The sequence below is a fragment of the Chiloscyllium plagiosum genome, chromosome 31 (genome assembly GCF_004010195.1).
Source record: "Chiloscyllium plagiosum isolate BGI_BamShark_2017 chromosome 31, ASM401019v2, whole genome shotgun sequence".
Classification (NCBI taxonomy): domain Eukaryota; kingdom Metazoa; phylum Chordata; class Chondrichthyes; order Orectolobiformes; family Hemiscylliidae; genus Chiloscyllium; species Chiloscyllium plagiosum.
The window spans coordinates 2,173,264-2,192,642 of NC_057740.1; the positions used below are offsets into that span (position 1 = coordinate 2,173,264).

General features: G+C 40.8%; 1 protein-coding gene across 1 annotated transcript in view; it reads left to right on the forward strand.

Annotated features, from left to right (window-relative positions):
- The window catches only part of tmem38a (transmembrane protein 38A), a 55,775-nt gene extending 41,769 nt beyond the window's left edge, over window positions 1-14,006 (forward strand). The window contains exons 3-6 of the mRNA XM_043720802.1: window positions 9,301-9,485; window positions 10,369-10,456; window positions 11,006-11,123; window positions 12,772-14,006. Of these exons, the coding sequence (XP_043576737.1) occupies window positions 9,301-9,485; window positions 10,369-10,456; window positions 11,006-11,123; window positions 12,772-13,002 (622 nt within the window). The 3' untranslated portion in view covers window positions 13,003-14,006. The remainder of the gene's footprint in view (window positions 1-9,300; window positions 9,486-10,368; window positions 10,457-11,005; window positions 11,124-12,771) is intronic.
- The last annotated feature ends 5,373 nt before the right edge of the window (window positions 14,007-19,379 follow it).

Genomic DNA, 19,379 nt, shown 5'->3' on the forward strand with positions numbered 1-19,379 from the left:
ATGCCGACCAGATATCCCAACCCAATCTAGTCCCACCTGCCCCTCAAGATTTTATAAACCTCTATAATAAGGTCACCCCTCAGCCTCTGATGCTCCAGGGAAAACAGCCCTAGCCTATTCAACCTCTCCCTATAGCTCAAATACTCCAACCCTGGCAATTACCTTGTAAATCTTTTCTGAACCCTTTCAAGTTTCACAACATCTGTCGGATAGGAAGCAGACCAGAATTGCATGCAATATTCAAAAAGTGGCCTAACCAATGTCCTGTACAGCTGCAACATTATCTCTTCACAGAAAGAAGAATAGAAATAATAGGCAATTATGATGTAAATGAGTTAAAATAGTTTATTGTTTTGGCAAATGAAAGAATTCACGCCTATTGTAGTGAAGAGTTGTTGGTCCTACATGCTTGGCAACTAAACTACAATTTATTTCTATTGTGCCTTAAACATAATGAAACATCAACAATTGCCAACAAGGTGCACAGCATTCCATCACAAAGTGTGACACTAACTACATTAGGAAATGTTAGGTCAAATGACCAAATGCTTTAAGGAATCAGCCATGGTTGAACGATGGAGCAGACTCGATGCCAAATGGCCTAATTCTGCTTCTGTATCTTATGCAAATGTCTTAATGGAGGAAGTGAAGTTGAGAGCCAGAGAGGTGGATGACGTATTCCAAACCTTTGGGACTAGGCTACTGAAAGAACAGTTACTGATAGTGAAGCAAATGGCAAGTAAAACACAGGAACGAACATAGTCAATAAGAGGGTTTTAAAACTGGTGCATTGCTCTCAATTTTTTAAAATGAGAATACTGTGGAGCAGTAGATCTGACAAAAAGCTGGAAGTTGGAAATGAGTGCTTATGTCAGGGGAGATTGATATGAGGAATTAATAAAGAAACTAGATAATTTGAGAAAGTGAGGAGGAGTGATATAGGAGGAGGTCTATTTTTATGTAGTAAAATTCTAAATTATTCAATTAAAAAAAGGGAGAACTATATATATTTTCATTTTTGCATAATTACAAGTTAGGTCAATGTTTCAAAAGAAGCTGATCACAGCCAATACTCTACAGAATCCAAAGAGTATGGAAACAGGCCCAATTAGCCCACACCGACCCTCTGAAAAGTAACCCACCCAGACCCATTCCTCTACCCTATTACCCTGTATTTTACCCCGAACTAATATACATCCCTGAACACTATGGACAATTTAGCGTGGCCAATTTACCTGACCTGTACATCCTTGGATTGTGGGATGAAACTGGAGGACCCCCATTTGGACACAAGGAGTACGTACAAACTCCACAGACAGTTGCCCAAGGCTGGAATCAAACCTGGGTCCCTGGCACTGTCAGGTAGCCGTGCTAACCACTGTGCCACCTATATGTTCACCTTTGTCAAATAATTCAATTTAACAATGATATCAAGCCTCGACTTACCAACTGTTTCATTGATTAACCTTCAGAGAAATTGGAGAAGCACATGTGCAAAAGACGGAGATGTGTGTTTTCGGTGACAAGGAGGTACTATTGTTACTCTCTACCACCCATGGTTACACCATTGTGCAAGTAAATGCAGTTGTTAATATGGAAAGTAGTTGAGCAGATATGAGGTTAATTGATTAAACTGACTGAGTAGGTGTAAAGGGCAAATAGGTACAGTCTTGTTGTTTAATGTTAGTGTCGCTACCTCTAAGTTAGAAGATCTGGGTTCAAGTCATAAATGTCCCAGAGGTGCGTTGAAACATAACTGAACAGCTTAATTAAAGTGACCATAAAGGGGAAATAAGTGGGACTGTATGGGGAAGAAGCTGTAAGGCTGAATCATTAATAAATTCAAATGACAAAGAAAGATGTCTTGGTTTCTGTCTGACTTGGTTGCAGATTGACATTGGGAGCAGCCTAAAAGTGAAGATTGAAAACTAAAAGTTCTTTGCAGGCAGAAGATTTTAATTTGAGTTATTTTAGCAAAGAGTATTGAAACCAGTGCAAAGTGTTATGATTTCCCAGTGACATTCTGTAAAGCTGATCCTTACAATCCATGGACAAATGAACTAGATATGTGTACATAGGTTAAGCCTACACTAAGAGAAAAAGGAAGGTAATTGCCTCTTCTACCACTTCTTACTAAAAACATAATCAGGTGTAAAGTATTTTCAGAACTAGAGTCCCAATCATTTTTAGAAAGAAACACTATCTTGGAAAAGATATCAGAAATGCTTAAAAAAATCCTTGAAGCATGTTCACTACAAGCTCAATTGGGATATTTAACAGCATCATAAAGAATGGGGGAATCGATTGGAGTGGCAAAAAGAAACCATTCAGATACAGGCTGAAAGCATCAACACAAAAAGCGAATCTAAACAAAAATAGAGGATAAAAATGCTGACAAAACCAATAGATGTAGCATTGACACATTTTAGTGACTACAGATTAATCAGAAGTTTATAAAGGATGCCAATCAAATAGAGTTGGAGAGCTGGAAAGAACTTAGCATACACTATGGTACCAAATAGGGGATCACAGCCTTTTCATAAAGATAGGTATGGACAAAATATTGTTTCAACTAAAAACTTGGTAATCAGATACCAATGTCAATTCCCCGAACACAGAAAAATTGATCTTGAAGATCTTCGTTCTTTTACTAACATACTCATGGGAATGTAAGTCACTTCATTTAAAAGTTGCCCTTTTGCAAGATGACAAGTTTCAAAGGGAAGCATTTTTGAAACCACCTAAAGAAGCAGGTGGCATAGAAGGGAAAGTATGGAACTATGAAAGTAAATGTGCTTATGGGTTGAATGTTGAGTGAGGGTATGGTATTTCTCCGTTATATCTGTATTATTGAAAGTGGGTTGCAGTCAGCTTAAAGAAGACCTAGTAATGTACGACTGGTATTACAAAGGGAAACTAACAGACATCTTCATGATACATGTTGATGATTATCTGCAGGGAGTTTCTATGGAATTCAAATACTGCATGATTTGGAGATGCTGGTGTTGGAAGTAGTGCATGTTAGATAAAAGAGAATTTAAGATTGGAAGTCAGGTTTCTGAGTCCTTTAAATATATAGGGTTTAGAAACTAAGTTGGATACATCACAAGTGACTTTGGATTCACAGTCTTACTTGGAAATGGTTAATTGCATCCCAATAAATTTGGCCAAATCCCTACAGAAAGATGATTTTTTTCAGTCTGGGAAGTAACAGACCAGTTAAGAAGTTTGATTAGCCAACAACAAGGGAGCATAATTTTAAGGGCGGCATCATAGCTCAGTGGTTACCACTGTTACCTCACAGCACCAGGAACCTGGGTTCCATTCCTGCTTCGGGTGACTGTGTGCGTGGAGTCTACACATTCTTCACATGTCTGCGTGAGTTTGTTCCGGTTTCCTCCCACATTCCAAATGATGTGCAGGTTAGGTGAATTGGCTATGTTTGGTGCATTCGTCAGGGATAAATGTAGGGAAATGAGTCTGGGTGGGTTACTCTTCAGAAGGTCATAGAATCATAGAGTGTGGATTTGATGGGCCGAAGGGCCTGCTTCCACACTGTAGGAAATTTAATGTGAAAGGCCAGACTTTAAATGGGATTTGAGGAAAAACTTTTTCACTCAGAGGGTAGTGGGTATTTGGAATACACTGCCTGGGAGAATGGGAAATTTTAAAAGGTTACATTACAGAGACTTGGTTGAGAAGGAAACAGGACTAGCTGCTCAATGTTCCAGGCTTTCATTGTTTTAGACAAGATAGAGAGGAAGATAAAAGAAGTGGAGGAGTTGCATTACTAATCAGGAGAATGCTCCATCTGCATTCAGAGAGGATACACTGGAGGGCTCATCCACTGAGTCAATATGGGTAGAGTTCAAAAATAAGATGGGTGCAGTCACTCTAATTGGATTACATTATAGGCCGCCCAACAGCCAATGAGACATTGAGGAATAAACACGTAGGCAGATTATGGAACATGTAATAACAACATGGTTGTCATAGTGCGTGGCTTTAACATACCCAATATTGACTGGGACTTCCTGAGTGCAAGAGGCTTAGATGGGGTGGAATTTGTTAAGTGTTAGCAAGGTTAGATCTCACGGAATACATGAAGACCTAGCCATTTGGATGCAGAACTGGCTCAAAGGTAGAAGACAGAGGGTGGTGGTGGAGGGTTGTTTTTCAGACTGGAGGCCTGTGACCAGTGGAATGCCACAAGGATCGTGCTGGGTCCACTACTTTTCATCATTTATATAAATGATTTGGGTGTGAGCATAAGAGGTATAGTTAGTAAATTTGCAGATGACACCAAAATTGGAGGTGTAGTGGACAGCGAAGAAGGTTACCTCAGATTACCATAGGATCTTGACCAGATGGGCCAATGGGCTGAGAAGTGGCAGATGGAGTTTAATTCATTTAAATGCGAGGTGGTGCATTTGGGAAAACAAAACTTAGCAAGACTTATACACTTAATGGTAAGGTCCGAGGGAGTGTTGCTGAACAAAGAGACTTTGGAGTGCAGGTTCATATTTCCTTGAAAGTTGAGTCGCAGGTAGATAAGATAGTGAAGAAGACGCTTGATATGCTTTCCTTTATTCGTCGGAATATTGAGTATAGGAGTTGGGAGGTCATGTTGTGGCTGTACAGGACACTGGTTAGACCATATTGAAATATTGCAAGCAATTCTGGTCTCCTTCCTATTGGAAGGATGTTGTGAAACTTGAAAGGGATCAGAAAAGATTTACAAAGATGTTGCTAGGGTTGGAGGATTTGGGAGGAGGGAGAGGCAGAACAGGCTGGGGCAGTTTTCCCCTGGAGCATCAGAGGCTGAGGGGTGACCTTATAGAAGTTTACAAAATTATGAGGGGCATAGATAGGATAAATAGACAAGGTTTTTTCCCTGGGTGAGGGAGTCCAGAACTAGAGGGCATAGGTTTAGGCTGAAAGGGGAAAGATATAAAAGAGACCTAAGGGGCAACTTTTTTCACGCAGAGGGTGCTACGTGTATGGAATGAGCTGCCAGAGGAAGTGTTGGAGGCTGGTACAATTGCAACAATGAAGAGGCATTTGGATGGGTATATGAATAGGAAGGGTTTTTTAGCGATATTGGCAGGGTGCTGACAGGTGGGACTAGATTGGGTTGGGATATCTGGTTGGCATGGACGAGTTGGACCGAAGGGTCTGTTTCCGTGCTGTACATCTTTATGACTCTAAGTGCATCCAAGAGGGTTTCTTGAAACAGTATGTTGGATCATCCAACTTGAGGAGGGGTAATACTGGATCTTTTACTGCCAAATGAGCCTGGCCAGGTGACTGACCTTCCAATGCGAGAGCATTTTGGAAACAGGGATCGCAACTGCTTCGGTCTTAAGCAGCTATGAATAAGGAGAAGTCAGGACCATGGGTAAGGTACTAAATTAGCAGAGGGCCAATTACATCAATATTAGGCAGGAATTAGGGAGTATTAATTGGGCCTCCCTGTCTCCATCTCTGGCGACCAACTCAACATGAGTGCTATTTCAAATTCACCGACTACCTGTAAAAACGTGATCCCTTTCTCCCAATAAATCCACCTCTGCCATATCTGCTCCCAGAATGAGCAATTCCACTCCAGGACATCCCAGATGGCCTCCTGTTTCAAGGACTGCAATTTCCCCTCCCACGTGATCAACAGTGCCCTCAAACGCATCTCCTCCACTTCCCATACCTCTGTCCTTGAACACCACCCTTCCAACTGCAACAAGGATAGAACCCCCCCGGTCCTCACCTTCCACCCCATCAATCTCCAGATACAGTGCATTATCCTCTGCCATCTCTTCCTATAATCAGACCTTACCACCAGAGATATATTTCTCTCCCCACCCCTAACTACATTCTGCAGAGACCATTCTCTCTGTGACTCCCTCATTAGGTCCATGATCCCCACCAACCCACCCTGCATCTTCCCTAGCCCCCGCAAGAAGTGTAAAACCTGCACCCACACCTCCCACTTCACCTCTGTCCAAAGCGCCAAAGGATCTTTTCACATCCAGCAGAGACTTTCCTCCATATCCAAACACCTCATCTACTGTGTCTGTTGCTCTCAATGTGGTCTCCTGTACATCAGGGAGACAGGACGCCAACTCATGGAACATTTCAGGGAATATTTCTGGGACACATGCACCAAACAACCCCACTGCCCTGTGGCCGAACAGTTCAACTCCCCCGCCCACCACCAAATCCAAGCCACCCGTTGACTGGAGGAAGAATGCCTCATCTATTGCCTTGGGACCCTTCAACCATATAGCATCAATATCAACTTCATTAGGTTTCAAATCTCCCCTTCTGCCACCTCATCCCAGATCCAACCCTCCATATTGGCACCATCCTCTTGACCTGTCCTACCTGTCCATCCTCCTTCCCACCTATCCGCTCCACCCATCTATCACAATCATCCCTCTACCTGCATCCATCTATCACCTTCCCAGCTACCTTCCCCCTCCCCCCTCCTATTTATCTCTGAGCTCCCTTCTGCACTGCCCCACCCACATTCCTGATGAAGGGCTTGTGTCCAAAATGTTGACTGCCCTGCTCCTCAGCTGCTGACTGACCTGCTGTGCTCTGATCCCCCGCATCTGCAGTCCTCACTTTTTCCTAAGAGCTGTTATCAGACAAGTCGACATTTGACATGTGTTTAAAGACCTGCTGATGAGAATTCAGGCCCAGTAAGGAGGAAGGATAAGGATGGCAAGGTAAGAGATCCCTAGATAATGAGGAAGGTTGTGAATTTAGTCAAAGGAGAGAAGAAGCATTTGTAAGGTTTCGGAAGCTAAAATTGGACAGGGCCCATTAGGAATGTAAATAAAGCAGGGAAGAACTCAGGCAGGGAATCAGGAGAGCAAGAAGGAGTCATGAAATGATCTTGGCAAGTAGGGTGAAAGAGAATCCCAAGATATTATATACTTAAATCAAAAATTAGAGGATAACCTGGGAGAAGTGAGGACCAGACAGCATCCGAGGAGCAGGAGTTTCAACATTTCGGGCAAAAGCCCTTCATCATGTTCAAAAAGGGACACTGCGACAAGCCAGGAATGATAGAACAATGAGTCTCACATTGTTGGTTGAGAAACTATTGGAGAGAATTCTTCGGGATAGGATTTAGATGCATTTGGAAAAGCTTGGCCCAATTAGGGAGTCAGCATGGCTTCATTCCTGATGAAGGACTTTTGCCCAAAACGTCGATTCTCCTACTCCTCAGATACTGCCTGACCTGCTGTGCTTTTCAGCGTCATACTCTTGACTCTAATCTCCAGCATCTGCAGTCCTCACTTTTGCCTAGAAGAAAGGACCACTGAAGGACAAAAGAGGGAACTTGTGCTTAGAGGCAGAGGATGTGGGTGAGATCCTAAATGAGTACTTTGCATTATTATTCACCCAGGAGAAGGATATTGAGGATATTGTGTAGATCATGCTAATATGCTACAGCATTTTGAGATCAACAAAGCAGTGTTGGCTCTCTTGAAGAGCATTTAAATGTATAAGTTCCCAAGGCCCAATGGTATGTACCCCAGGTTACTGAAAGAGGCGAGATGAGATTGATGGAGCCTTGACCAAGATCTTTGTATCCTCCTTAGCCACTAGGAGGTCCTGGAGAACCACTGAATATAGTAACTTTGTTCCTCTGTTCAAAAAGGGAATCTGGAACAATCCAGGAAACTATAGAGCAATCAGTTTCACATTGGTAGTTGAGAAACTATTGAATAGGATTTAGATGCATTTGGAAAAGTATGGTCCAATTAGGGACAGTCAGCATGGCTTTGTGCAGGGCAGGTCATGTCTTACTAACGTGATTGAATTTTATGAGGTGAAACATGTGATCAGTGAGGATAGAGCAGCTGATGTTGTCTCCATGGATTTTAGTAAGGCTTTCAACAAGGTAGGCTCATCCAGAAGATTAAGATTACAGTGACTAACAGTGAATTGGCCGTGTGAATTCAGAATTGGCTTGCTCATAAGTCATTAGTTGTCAGATTGTTTCACAAAAGCAATTTTGCAGATCCTCAATTTGGACACCTGGTGATATGAGGCATTACAAGAACATAAAAATCAACTTTGGGCTGCTTTGTGACTAACCATGTAACATTTTGTTTAAAGAAAGAGGGATATTGAAGGTTGATTGTATTATGTGAAATATGAAAAATATCATTACTAATTAGTTGTATAATATATAGAATGAGGATTGTTTGTTTTATTTAAAGAGAAGAGTATCTGATTATAGGAAGTAGTTAAACGGAAATAGCACACAAACAGACTCTTCGGTCCAACTCGTCCATGCCGACCAGATATCCTAACCAAATCTACTCCCATTTGCCAGCACTTGGCCCATATCCCTCTAAATCCTTCCCAATTCATGTACCCATCCAAATGCATTTTAAACGTTTTAATTGTACCAGCCTCCACCATCTCCTCTGGCAGCTCATTTCATACATGTACCATCCTTTGCATGAAAAAGTTGTCCCTTAGGTCCCTTTTAAATCTTTCCCCTCTCACCCAAAACTTATGCTCTCTAGATCTGGGCTCCCCCACCCTAGAGTAAATACCTTGTCTATTTACTCTATCCATGCCCCTCATGATTTTATGAACCTCTGTAAGGTCGCCCCTCAGCCTCCGACGCTCCAGGGAAAACAGCCCCAGTCTTTTCATCCTCTCCCTGAAGCTCAAATCCTCCAACCCTGGCAACATCCTTGTAAATCTTTACTGAATCCTTTCAAGTTTCACAACATCCTTCCAATCACAGGGAGCCCAGAATTAGAATTAACTTATTAAATTGATTGGTAGATATAAAGGGAGACTGGAGTGTAGAAGGGGGTGTACGACTAAGTAGTGAATAAACTCATGGTTTCTGTGTCTCCTATTGGCTTGATTCCCTCACTTTTAACATAGTACATAGTTTTACTGGACCAACGGAACATTATGTGGCGACTTTCTTCAAGGCCTTCACTAACGCTTTTATCATCAAACAATAGGAGAGGTCTGTTAGTGACCTTACCTTTTGTTTTCTACCCTCTTCTATTTTATTGTCTAATTGCTTAATGAATTTCAGAACGCAGCAGACAATTGGCACAGCTGGAACCTGTGCCGACTGTATCAATCTGATATGAGTGAAAAGAAAACTTCAAAGTGAATGACATTATGGACATTAAAATCATATTAAAACCATATATTTGTTTAAACTAACGTGGTTGACATATCAGCTATTAAATAAGATTTAGTTATGAATACTGAGAGTTTGTCATTACTGAAATAAACACTATGATTTCAACTTAGGTACCTCATCTTTTATTGCCCACTGAACCTTTTCTACAAGTGTGTGGCCTTCATGCCTGTGAAGTTGATCCTCACTGCTATGAAAGAGGTGGTGCGGGTCCGCAAAATTAGTATGGGTGTTGTCCATGCACACCATGCCTACCACCACGGATGGATCATAATGGCTTTGGTTGGATGGGCCAAAGGTAAGTTTCTGGTTTAGTGGTGCTGGAAAAGCACAGCAGTTCAGGCAGCATCCGAGGAGCAGTAAAATCGACGTTTCGGGCAAAAGCCCTTCATCAGGAATACAGGCAGAGTGCCTGAAGGATGGAGGGATAAATGAGAGGAGGATGGGGGTAGGGAGAAAGTAGCATAGAGTACAATAGGTGAGTGGGGGAGGGGATGAAGGTGATAGGGATAGGTGGAAAAGAAGATAGGCAGGTAGGACAAGTCATGGGGACAGTGCTGAGCTGGAAGTTTGGAACTGGGTGAGGTGGGGGAAGGGGAAATGAGGAAACTGTTGAAGTCCACATTGATGCCCTGGGGTTGAAGTGTTCCGAGGTGGAAGATAAGGCGTTCTTCCTCCAGGCATCGGGTGGTGAGGGAGCAGCGGTGAAGGAGGCCCAGGACCTCCATGTCCTCGGTTGAGTGGGAGGGGGAGTTGAAATGTTGGGCCAAAGGCGGTGTGCTTGATTGCTGCAGGTGTCCCAGAGATGTTCCCTAAAGGGCTCTGCTAGGAGGCCTAAGTTGTCTTTTGTTGCCTTATGTTTGAGATGTTATATTGGATATTACAGTGCCAAACAATCATTTGTGTTGATCAATCCCCATCCTTCTGACACCTGACTAACAGAAATTGCATGAGAGCCAAACACTGCCCTCTAACTGCGTATTCCTCCAACAACATTCATTTTGTTGAAGTCAAACCCGAAAAAGGGATCGGTATTGGCTTGAAACAAAATGTCCAATTTTATGACATGGCAATTGCAGTCCATATTGAAAGAAACCCAGCTATATTGTCGAAGGCAACAAAATATCCAGACCATGTGGACCATTAGTACATGCTGGTCATTGTTATTTTGTTCCCCACAGGTGCTGGAGTTGCACTGATCTCCAACTTTGAGCAGCTAATTCGTGGAGTCTGGAAGCCAGAAACAAACGAGTTTCTCAACATGTCCTTGTAAGTGAAAATTACAGCACAAAGTAAAAGGGCAGCCTCTTTTTCAACCTGAGCAATTTAGGAAAAGAAAATCAATGTTTGGAATATGGAATGCAAAGTGGTTACCAATTAACTCAAACCTGGTTTGTGCTGCCTTCAAAACAACTTAGCATCTTCTCAGTATTTCTGGGTGGAGGAATTAAAGATGCAGTGTTTGGTTACTGTGACATGTACAAGTTCAGCCCTATTCTTCAGATCCTCGCCATGCCGATGTGGAAAAGCAAGGATTTGGGCGGGCGGGGGGTTAGGTGGAGGGCAAATGATAAGGATTTTGAGCAGAGACAGGGTGCCTCTCCACAAGAAAACAGAAGAGTTATGAACAACATTGCTGCTGACCTGAAACATTTGCAGAATTTGAAGGCAGGCCTTTTCAGTTATAAAAATAGTTCATCCAAAAAATCAGGAAACTGAAAGCACAACAATGGTCACAAAAAATTCAGGAAAACAAAGCTAGAGATATTACACAGCTGGTAAAACAAATTGTAAAGTTTTTATTTTGATTTCTCATAGCCCAACAAAAGCTAGTTTGGTTGGAGCAGTTATCTTCACCCTACAGCAGGCCCGCTGGCTTCCCATATCCAAACACAATGTCGTGTTCCTGTTCACCATCTTCATGGTTGTTACAAAGGTAAGTACGCCTTTTCAATTGATTAAAATAAAACAAGGTTTAAGGAATGTGTTATGTATGCACTGTCTGCGCAAGTGGATGCAAGAGTGCTAATTTACCTTCCAATCTAAAGTTCATGAAAGATTGAAATATTGAAACTCAATACTGATTGTGACTAAAAAGTTCTCATGTTTCTTTCAGTATATTAATACATTGTCCATTAAGACACTTTTGTTTTTATTCACTCATGGAATAAAAGTCACTGACAATGTCAGCCTTCACTTGCTGGTGGTGGACCTTCTTCTTAACTGTTGTGATCCAAGTGGTGTATGTACATGCAGAATGCTGTTAGGTAGAGAAATGCAGGATTTCCAGTTCCAAGCTCATTAACAGTAAAGATTGATGTTTCAGTCAGAGGAAAATTTGCATATGATGGTGTTCCCAGATCCCTGAAGGCTTTGTCCTGTTAGGTAATAGAGGTTGTAGGCATGAAATCCTGTCAAAGGAGCCTTGGTGATTTGATAAAATGCATGTTGTGGATGGAAAACATTGGTGCCACAGATTGCTAGTGAGATTGTATCATATTATGATCAGTATTGGCTAGAGGTTCCTTTCATTATGAGGTTATTAATTAATCCTACATCATTACACAAAAAGCCTGCTCCTTGGTTGGGACTGAACATATTACTCAAAAATAATCCAGAAAATTCCAAGCCAGTGCTGCACTGATTAATTTAATAATGCTACCAAAATAACAATTCATACTATTACTTCTAATGACATTAATTTTGTGATTATTTATTTTGTTGTTTCACTTTAGTGGGCGGCACGGTGGCACAGTGGTTAGCACTGCTGCCTCACAGCGCCAGAGACCCGGGTTCAATACCCGTCTCAGGCGACTGACTGTGTGGAGTTTGCACGTTCTCCCCGTGTCTGCGTGGGTTTCCTCCAGGTGCTCCGGTTTCCTCCCACAGTCCAAAGATGTGCAGGGTCAGGTGAATTGGCCATACTAAATTGCCCGCAGTGTTAGGTAAGGGGTAAATGTAAGGGTATGGGTGGGTTTCGCTTCGGCGGGTCGGTGTGGACTTGTTGGGCCGAAGGGCCTGTTTCCACACTGTAAGTAATCTAATCTAATCTAAAAAAAAAAAAATTTATAAAACAAGTTCAGTCAATAAATATGAAAAAAAACAATCCAGAGGGACAAATAAACAGATTTTCGCCATTTAGTACAGACGACACTAAGAGGGAACAATAAGGGCTGTTGATAAGAGCAGAAAGTTGAAAAAAAAGACATAAACAAATTCTAGATCAGATGGAGTTTAAAATGGGCAAGTAAGCTCAATAGGTCAGATCTAACAAAAACAAATCTGGCCTGGTTAACGGACCATAATCTGAACCATTTTAGAATGAAATCAAGGAAATCATTTTCCCACAAAGGTTAGTGGAAATCTGGACCTTTGTTCAAAGACACTGTCAATGCTGATCATTCACTAGATTTTTCTTAGTTAAACAGAGTTCAGGTTCGGCTCAACCAAGGTCTAATTGAACAATGGAACATGTCTTACTGCCTAACTCCTGTTCTGAACTTGTAAATAATGTCAGAAAATTAATGAATGTGACAAGTAAATGGATATCACTAGTTACTGAATTTTTACATCTACCATTCTAGGTATTCATGACAGCAACACACTCCCATGGGTCACCTTTCGCTCCAATTGAAGCCTTCATTTGCCCCATTATATTTGGGAATGCCTGTGGTATCTATGATGATCATGATCGTGTCTGCTCTCGCGACAATGTACAGAGCTGTACCCCTTCCAATCTGTCTCCATACTCAGCCAAGACAAAGGAGGAACTTAATGAAGGGACAAGGAAGAAGAAATGCAAAAAGACTGAATAAGTGATATGACTCCCATCACAGTTATCAAAGCGTGCAGGAAGTGCAATTTCTGGTACTTAACGTGATCTGGAAACTGTACTATGAGGAAATCGACATAATTGTACTCATACAGTCTACTAGGGTTTGCATTTGAGCTTGTCTGTCTCATTAAATGGAAAGAAAAATGTGAACAAACAGTAGTTAGCCTATCCTTCGCAGGGACATATTTCCTCAGCAAGTTCCTTCTCGAAAAAGCAGACAGCATTAGTAATAGTAATGATTTATCAAGGTCTTTGAACAACCAGGTATAGAATGTGAAGAAAATGATAATAATCGTTTTCCTTTCTAAAATTGTTGGGATGTACTGTTGGAACTATGTAAGAGGAAATGCTTTATTCACGTCAAACCAATACTGTACTAGATCAGAGAGAATTTCATTTTGTCATTGTTTGTAAAAGCATACATAAATTCTAAATTCCAGCATTATTATATCAGACTTTGGACTAGACAGCCAAAAGTCAAAGTGGAGGTGCTATAAATACCAACTAGTGGTGAAGTGAAATGACCTCTGCTGATAATTAGAGCACCTGCGTTGTCCTCATTCTGAATTTGTAGCAGAAATGCAGACACTATCTCCAGTATGGACAGTGGGGCTGTAATAAGCAAATGAAATAGGTCAAAGTCTCCATTAAATAGACAGTGGAATACCATATGTATCGTTAACTCTTAGTTCACTAACATCTATAGTATAAAATGCAGTAGCTGTATTTGTACCACAAACATTTGCCAAAAATGCTACTTCAGGAAAATTCAGGTCAAAAGTAGGTCATTGTGCCTTTTTTTAAAAAAAAGAGAACCACATTCTCCTATAATTCTGTATAAACATGCACAAAATAATCATTATCAGGTGAATGTAGAGAGTATTCCATCATTGCCAAAAAAATAAATTGTAAGGAAATGTGTTTTATTTGTGGTCTTCCAAGAAATGAAACTGATGTAACATAATAAAGATTAAGTATAAGACACTTTATGTTTATTGAAATGTCTGAAATTCCCCTTATCTGCCATGTTTTCCACAACTAAATTCACTAGTTATCAAACAATATGCCCAAGTATTCATACCTCTGTCTGTGTTGGAATGTAGATATGTAGGAATTTAAAATTATTGACAGGACCTGATTCTAGGATTCCCACGTCTCATTGGGATTTTTATAGCCCTAGGATAAGGGCACAGGTAGTATGACTTCACTCAGCAATCACCTACACTCCTAAGAATTGTGGAGGTGGCAATTTCAGATGCCCCTCTATTTTCATGGAGTCAAGTCCATTTTGGTAGATGTGGTCGACTGCACCTTAGAGGAGAAATGAACCACAGGAGGACCTCAATCCCAAGTGGGTAAACAAAGAAAAAGCCATTTGCTCATGGAGTTCTTTCCTTGAAAAAGTTTGAAATAAAAAGAAAAATCTACTTTCGGTAGTTAGATATCGTTCGGTAAGCTTTGTTTTCTTTCTTCCTGAGTAGTTAACTATGGCGTTTTGTCTTGCAAAGAAAAGTTGATTATTACATTGACCACCATTGTGCAAGTTTAACATGACAGTGCTTTTTCTAAGAGGAAACTGGAGAAGAATGTATTGGGTAACTCTCCTGTTATGTTTGGACTGAAATTTAAATTTCCAGCGATCATTAGTTTTAAAGATAATGGCTCCACTGTTGAACTTTTAAAAAAAAATTTGAGCCACTATATTTCATTGATTGGCATGCAACATGCTTTGTAATCACAATTTTTGAGGGCTTGTCTTGAGGTTTTCCCAAGGGCTTTTTTTTACATACAGGGGCTATCTTTTCATTCTCACTGACTTATGGATTGGGTGGTATGGTTATGACCTCTATTTGTGAAATTTATGGGCATCCGGACACAACAGAAACAGAATTAGAAGAATTCAAAAAAGTCCTCAATTATCAAACCTACATTAAATTTAAAGGCACAACATCTAAGGAAAGCATAATATTCTGAGACAGTATTTCAATTATCAAAAGACCACAGTTACAAGGGAGTAATTTTTTTTTCAAAATAACACACTTTTTTATACTTAAAAAGCAGTGTGATTGTAGTAGACAAGGTGCAGGAGATTCACCAGGATGCTGCCATAGCGCTTTGGCTATGAAGAAAAGCAGAGCGAGCTTGGTTTGAATTCTTTGGAACAGAGGAAGTTGACTGGGAACTTGATGGAGCTGTATAAGAATTTGAGGAGCATGGACAAGGTGAACAAAAATCAGCTGTTCTCCTTAGTTAAAGGGTCATTAACAAGGGGGTATAATTTTAAGGTGAAAGACAGGATGTTTAGAGGACATTTGAGTGTGGTAGGGGTCTGGAGTGTACAGTCTGGGAAGATAATTGAGGTGTAAAAAAGTTTAAAAGTACTTGGATGAGTACTTGAAGCGTCATAACATTCAAGGCGATGGGCCGAATGCTAGAAAGCAGGATTTACTGTAGCTTCAGCAGTAAAACTTCTATGGGCCTAAGGGCATTTTCTATACAGTATGATTTTATTCTAAATACAGCTTCCATATTGGAGAGGTCACAGTGAGTGCACTTCCATCACATGCTGGAAAATCTTAACCAGATAACTGCTATCCTTAATATTGCACCATTGCTACCTTTTTTCATTGCATCTCAGATTTAAATGTAATGATTGAAACTGTGATCTTCACAATAGTATCCACTGCACTTTCCTTGTATGGTAGCTTCTGAGCATAAGCAGTCTTAAGCTACAGTTTCTACATTCATTTGCAAGTAATTCATCACTTTAGTGATTTCTGGGTTTTTTTTCTGGAAGCTGAGTGTTCTTTATTAACAGGTTTAAACATCTCTTTTTTGTAACTTCCATGTATCCCCTCTGTTTCACTTATAGTCTCCTTCCCCGTTCCCCTCCTGCCTGCCTGTTATATTTCAAAAGATAACTATAAATATAATTCAAGTCCACATTTTTATGTGAGTTATAGTTAAGTAAGACACACTCCATCATACTCATGCCCCATTGATAACTAGCTCTTCATATTTGTACAACCAATTCAATACCAATTAACCCTTAATTAATCCATTACCTATTCTTTCATTCTATTTGGTTTCAAGCATTCCTTCAGACCAAGTGGCATAGTAACAGTAACCTTTTTCTTAATCAGTCTTAACATAACAAAACAAAATAACATTCCCATTTCTTTCTTTGTCCATTAAAGTTTCAAGCTTCATTTTTCCACTATGTCCTACAGTTTCTTAGAATTTGCTGCTTTCTTTGTAAAATAACCAGATAGTGGATTGCTGCTATCCACCCGGTTTGATTTGGAGATTATCTTTTCTCCACTATCAGTTTTGAAACTACATTATTGATCCTCAATCTTTTATCACTCTCACATTTCACTGATGTGTCTTATCTCAGAGTGCCATATCATCAATACTTGCTGGGGTTTGCTGCTAAATCCCTTTTATACCATTTCTACTGTGTCATTAATATTGACAGTATCCACTGCTAAGATCCTTTTGCTACTCTTCTGATCTTTTTTTGCGTACAGTTCTGGTTACCACACTACCAGAAGACTGTGGATGTTTTGGAGAGGGTACAGAAAAGGTTTACCAGGATTTGTCTGGCATGGGGAATTTTAGCTCTGAAAAAGATTGGATGAACTGGGTTTGCTTTCACTGGAACACAGGAGGTTGAGAAGTGACCTGATAGAAGTTTATAAGATTGTGAATGGCATAGATAGAGCAGAAAGTATGAGGCTTTTTTCCAGGGTGGAGGGATCACAGAGATATACATCATGGAAACAGCCCCTTCAGTCCAACTCATCCATGCCAACTAGATATCCTAAATTAATCCAGCCCCATTTGCCAGCACTTGGCCCATATCCCTCTAAACCCTTCCTATTCACGTACTCATCCAGGTGCCTTTTAAATGTTGCAATTGTATTAGCCTCCACCACTTCCTCTGGCAGCACATTTCATACACGTACCACCCTTTGCATGAAAAAGGTGTCCCTTAGGTCCCTTTTAAATCTTTCTCTCCTCACCCTAAACCTATGCCTCAGGTTTTGGACTCCCCCGCCCCAGGGTAAATACTTTGTCTATCCATGATTTACTACTCAGCCTCTGACACTCAGGGAAAACAGCCCCAGTCTATCCAGGTTCTCCCTATAGCTCAGACCTTCCAAACTTGGCAACATCCTTGTAAATCTTTTCTGAACCCTTTCAAGTTTCACAACATCCTTCCGATAAGAGGGAGACCAAAATTGCATGCAATATTCCAAAAGTGGCCTAACCAATGTCCTGTATAGCCGCAATATGACCTCCCAACTCCTATATTCGATGCTCTGACCAATAAAGGAAAGCATACCAAGTGCCTTCTTCACTATTCCATCTACTTGAGACTCCACTTTCAAGGAATTATGAACCTGCATTCTAAGGTCACTTTGTTCAGCAACACAACCCAGGACCTTACCATTAAGTGTATAAGTCCTGCCCTGATTTGCCTTTCCAAAATGCAGCACTTCACATTTATCTGAATTAAACTCCATTTGCCACTCCTCGGCCCATCTGATCAAGGTACTGTTATATTCTGAGGTAACTTTCTTCGCTGCCCACTACAACTCCAATTTTGGTGTCATCTGCAAACTTACTAACCATATCTCCTGTGTTCATATCCAAATCATTTACATAAGTGACAAAAAGCAGTGGACCCAGTACCGATCCTTGTGGCACACCACTGGTCACAGGCCACCAGTCTGAAAACCAACCCTTCGCACCACACTCTCTGTCTTCTATATTTGAGCCAATTCTGTATCCAAATGGCTATCAATTACTACAGGACACAGTTTCAAGGTGTGTGTGTGGGGGGGGAGGGGGGGATGTTTAAAAGAGATGTGCGAGGCACATTTTTCACACAAAGGGTGGTGAATGCCTGGAACGTGCTGCCAGAGGAGGTGGTAGAAGCAGACACAATAGCAGGTTTCAAGAAGCACCTAGACAAATACATGAATAGGAAGGTAATTGAGGGATGCAAATTGTGAAAGTGAAGAAAATTTTAATCTGGAAGGGTAAAACGTGTCAGCGCAAGTTTGGAAGGCCAAAGGGCCTGTTTCTGTGCTGTATCATTTTTTGTTCTTTTGAACTTCCTAAGCTAAAGGGCAACATTTCCATGTCTTTCCCACAAGAACAAGTATACTCGAGAACTCATCACAGAGATTTTCATAAAATGTTTCATATTTCTAGTATCTTTCGATGATGGAAATTTCAAAACACAATGCTCCATTTTTAACTTTTTCAATGTTTTGTTTGTCCAAATCTTACACCTTGTCTTTTTTTCCCCCATAGCTGTATTCAACACTATTAATTCAAAATGCATCTAGAGTACTATACACAGCACTAGTCACCAGTGAAGGATGGGAATGCATTAGAAGTAGTTCAGAGAAAGTTTACTAGACTAATATCTAGATTGCCTTATGAGGAAACACTAGACTGGCTAGGCTGATATCCTCTGGAGTTTTGAACTAGAGTCAGAGGTGACTTAACCAGACGGACAGTTCTTCTTATGGAAGAATACAGAACTCGGGGTCATGGTTTAAAAATACATGGGTGCCCATCTAAAACAGATAAGGAAACATCTTTTTTCTTTTAAAAGGTTTTGAGTTTTTTGAATTCCCTTCCTCAAAAGCTGGTGGATACAGAATCTTTAGATATTTTTAAGCCAGAGGTAGATATTCTTGATTACCAAGATGATAGCGGTTATGTGCAGGAATGCAGGTTCAAGTCAGAATCAGGTCATTATCTTATTAAATAGCACAGCAGGCTTGAAAGGCTGAGTAGCCTCTTTTTCCTTTTTTATAAAACTGGCATTTGGCTTTATTTGAGTGGCTAGCCAACTAAATTGTGCAATTAGATTTTGCAATTCTTCCATTTCAGTTTTGGAAGCCACTGCATCTTTTTGTGAAGCCAGACTTTGACTCATAGTAATGAGGCAAAAAGTTTCCAAATAAGATTGCTGATGCAAAGTGACATTTGATCCATTCTGCCTGATTTCCAGTCCAATGCACTTCAAAACCCCCCTGAAACCTGATTTCAAATTTTGATCCTGCTTTGAGCCAAATTATGGCAATGTTTTCAAAGTCACTTCTCCAAACATAGAACATAGAACAATACAGCACAGAACAGGCCCTTCGGCCCACGATGTTGTGCCGAACATTTGTCCTAGCTTAAGCACCCATCCATGTACCTATCCAATTGCCGCTTAAAGGTCACCAAAGATTCTGACTCTACCACTCCCACAGGCAGCGCATTCCATGCCCCCACCACTCTCTGGGTAAAGAACCCACCCCTGACATCTCCCCTACACCTTCCACCCTTCAC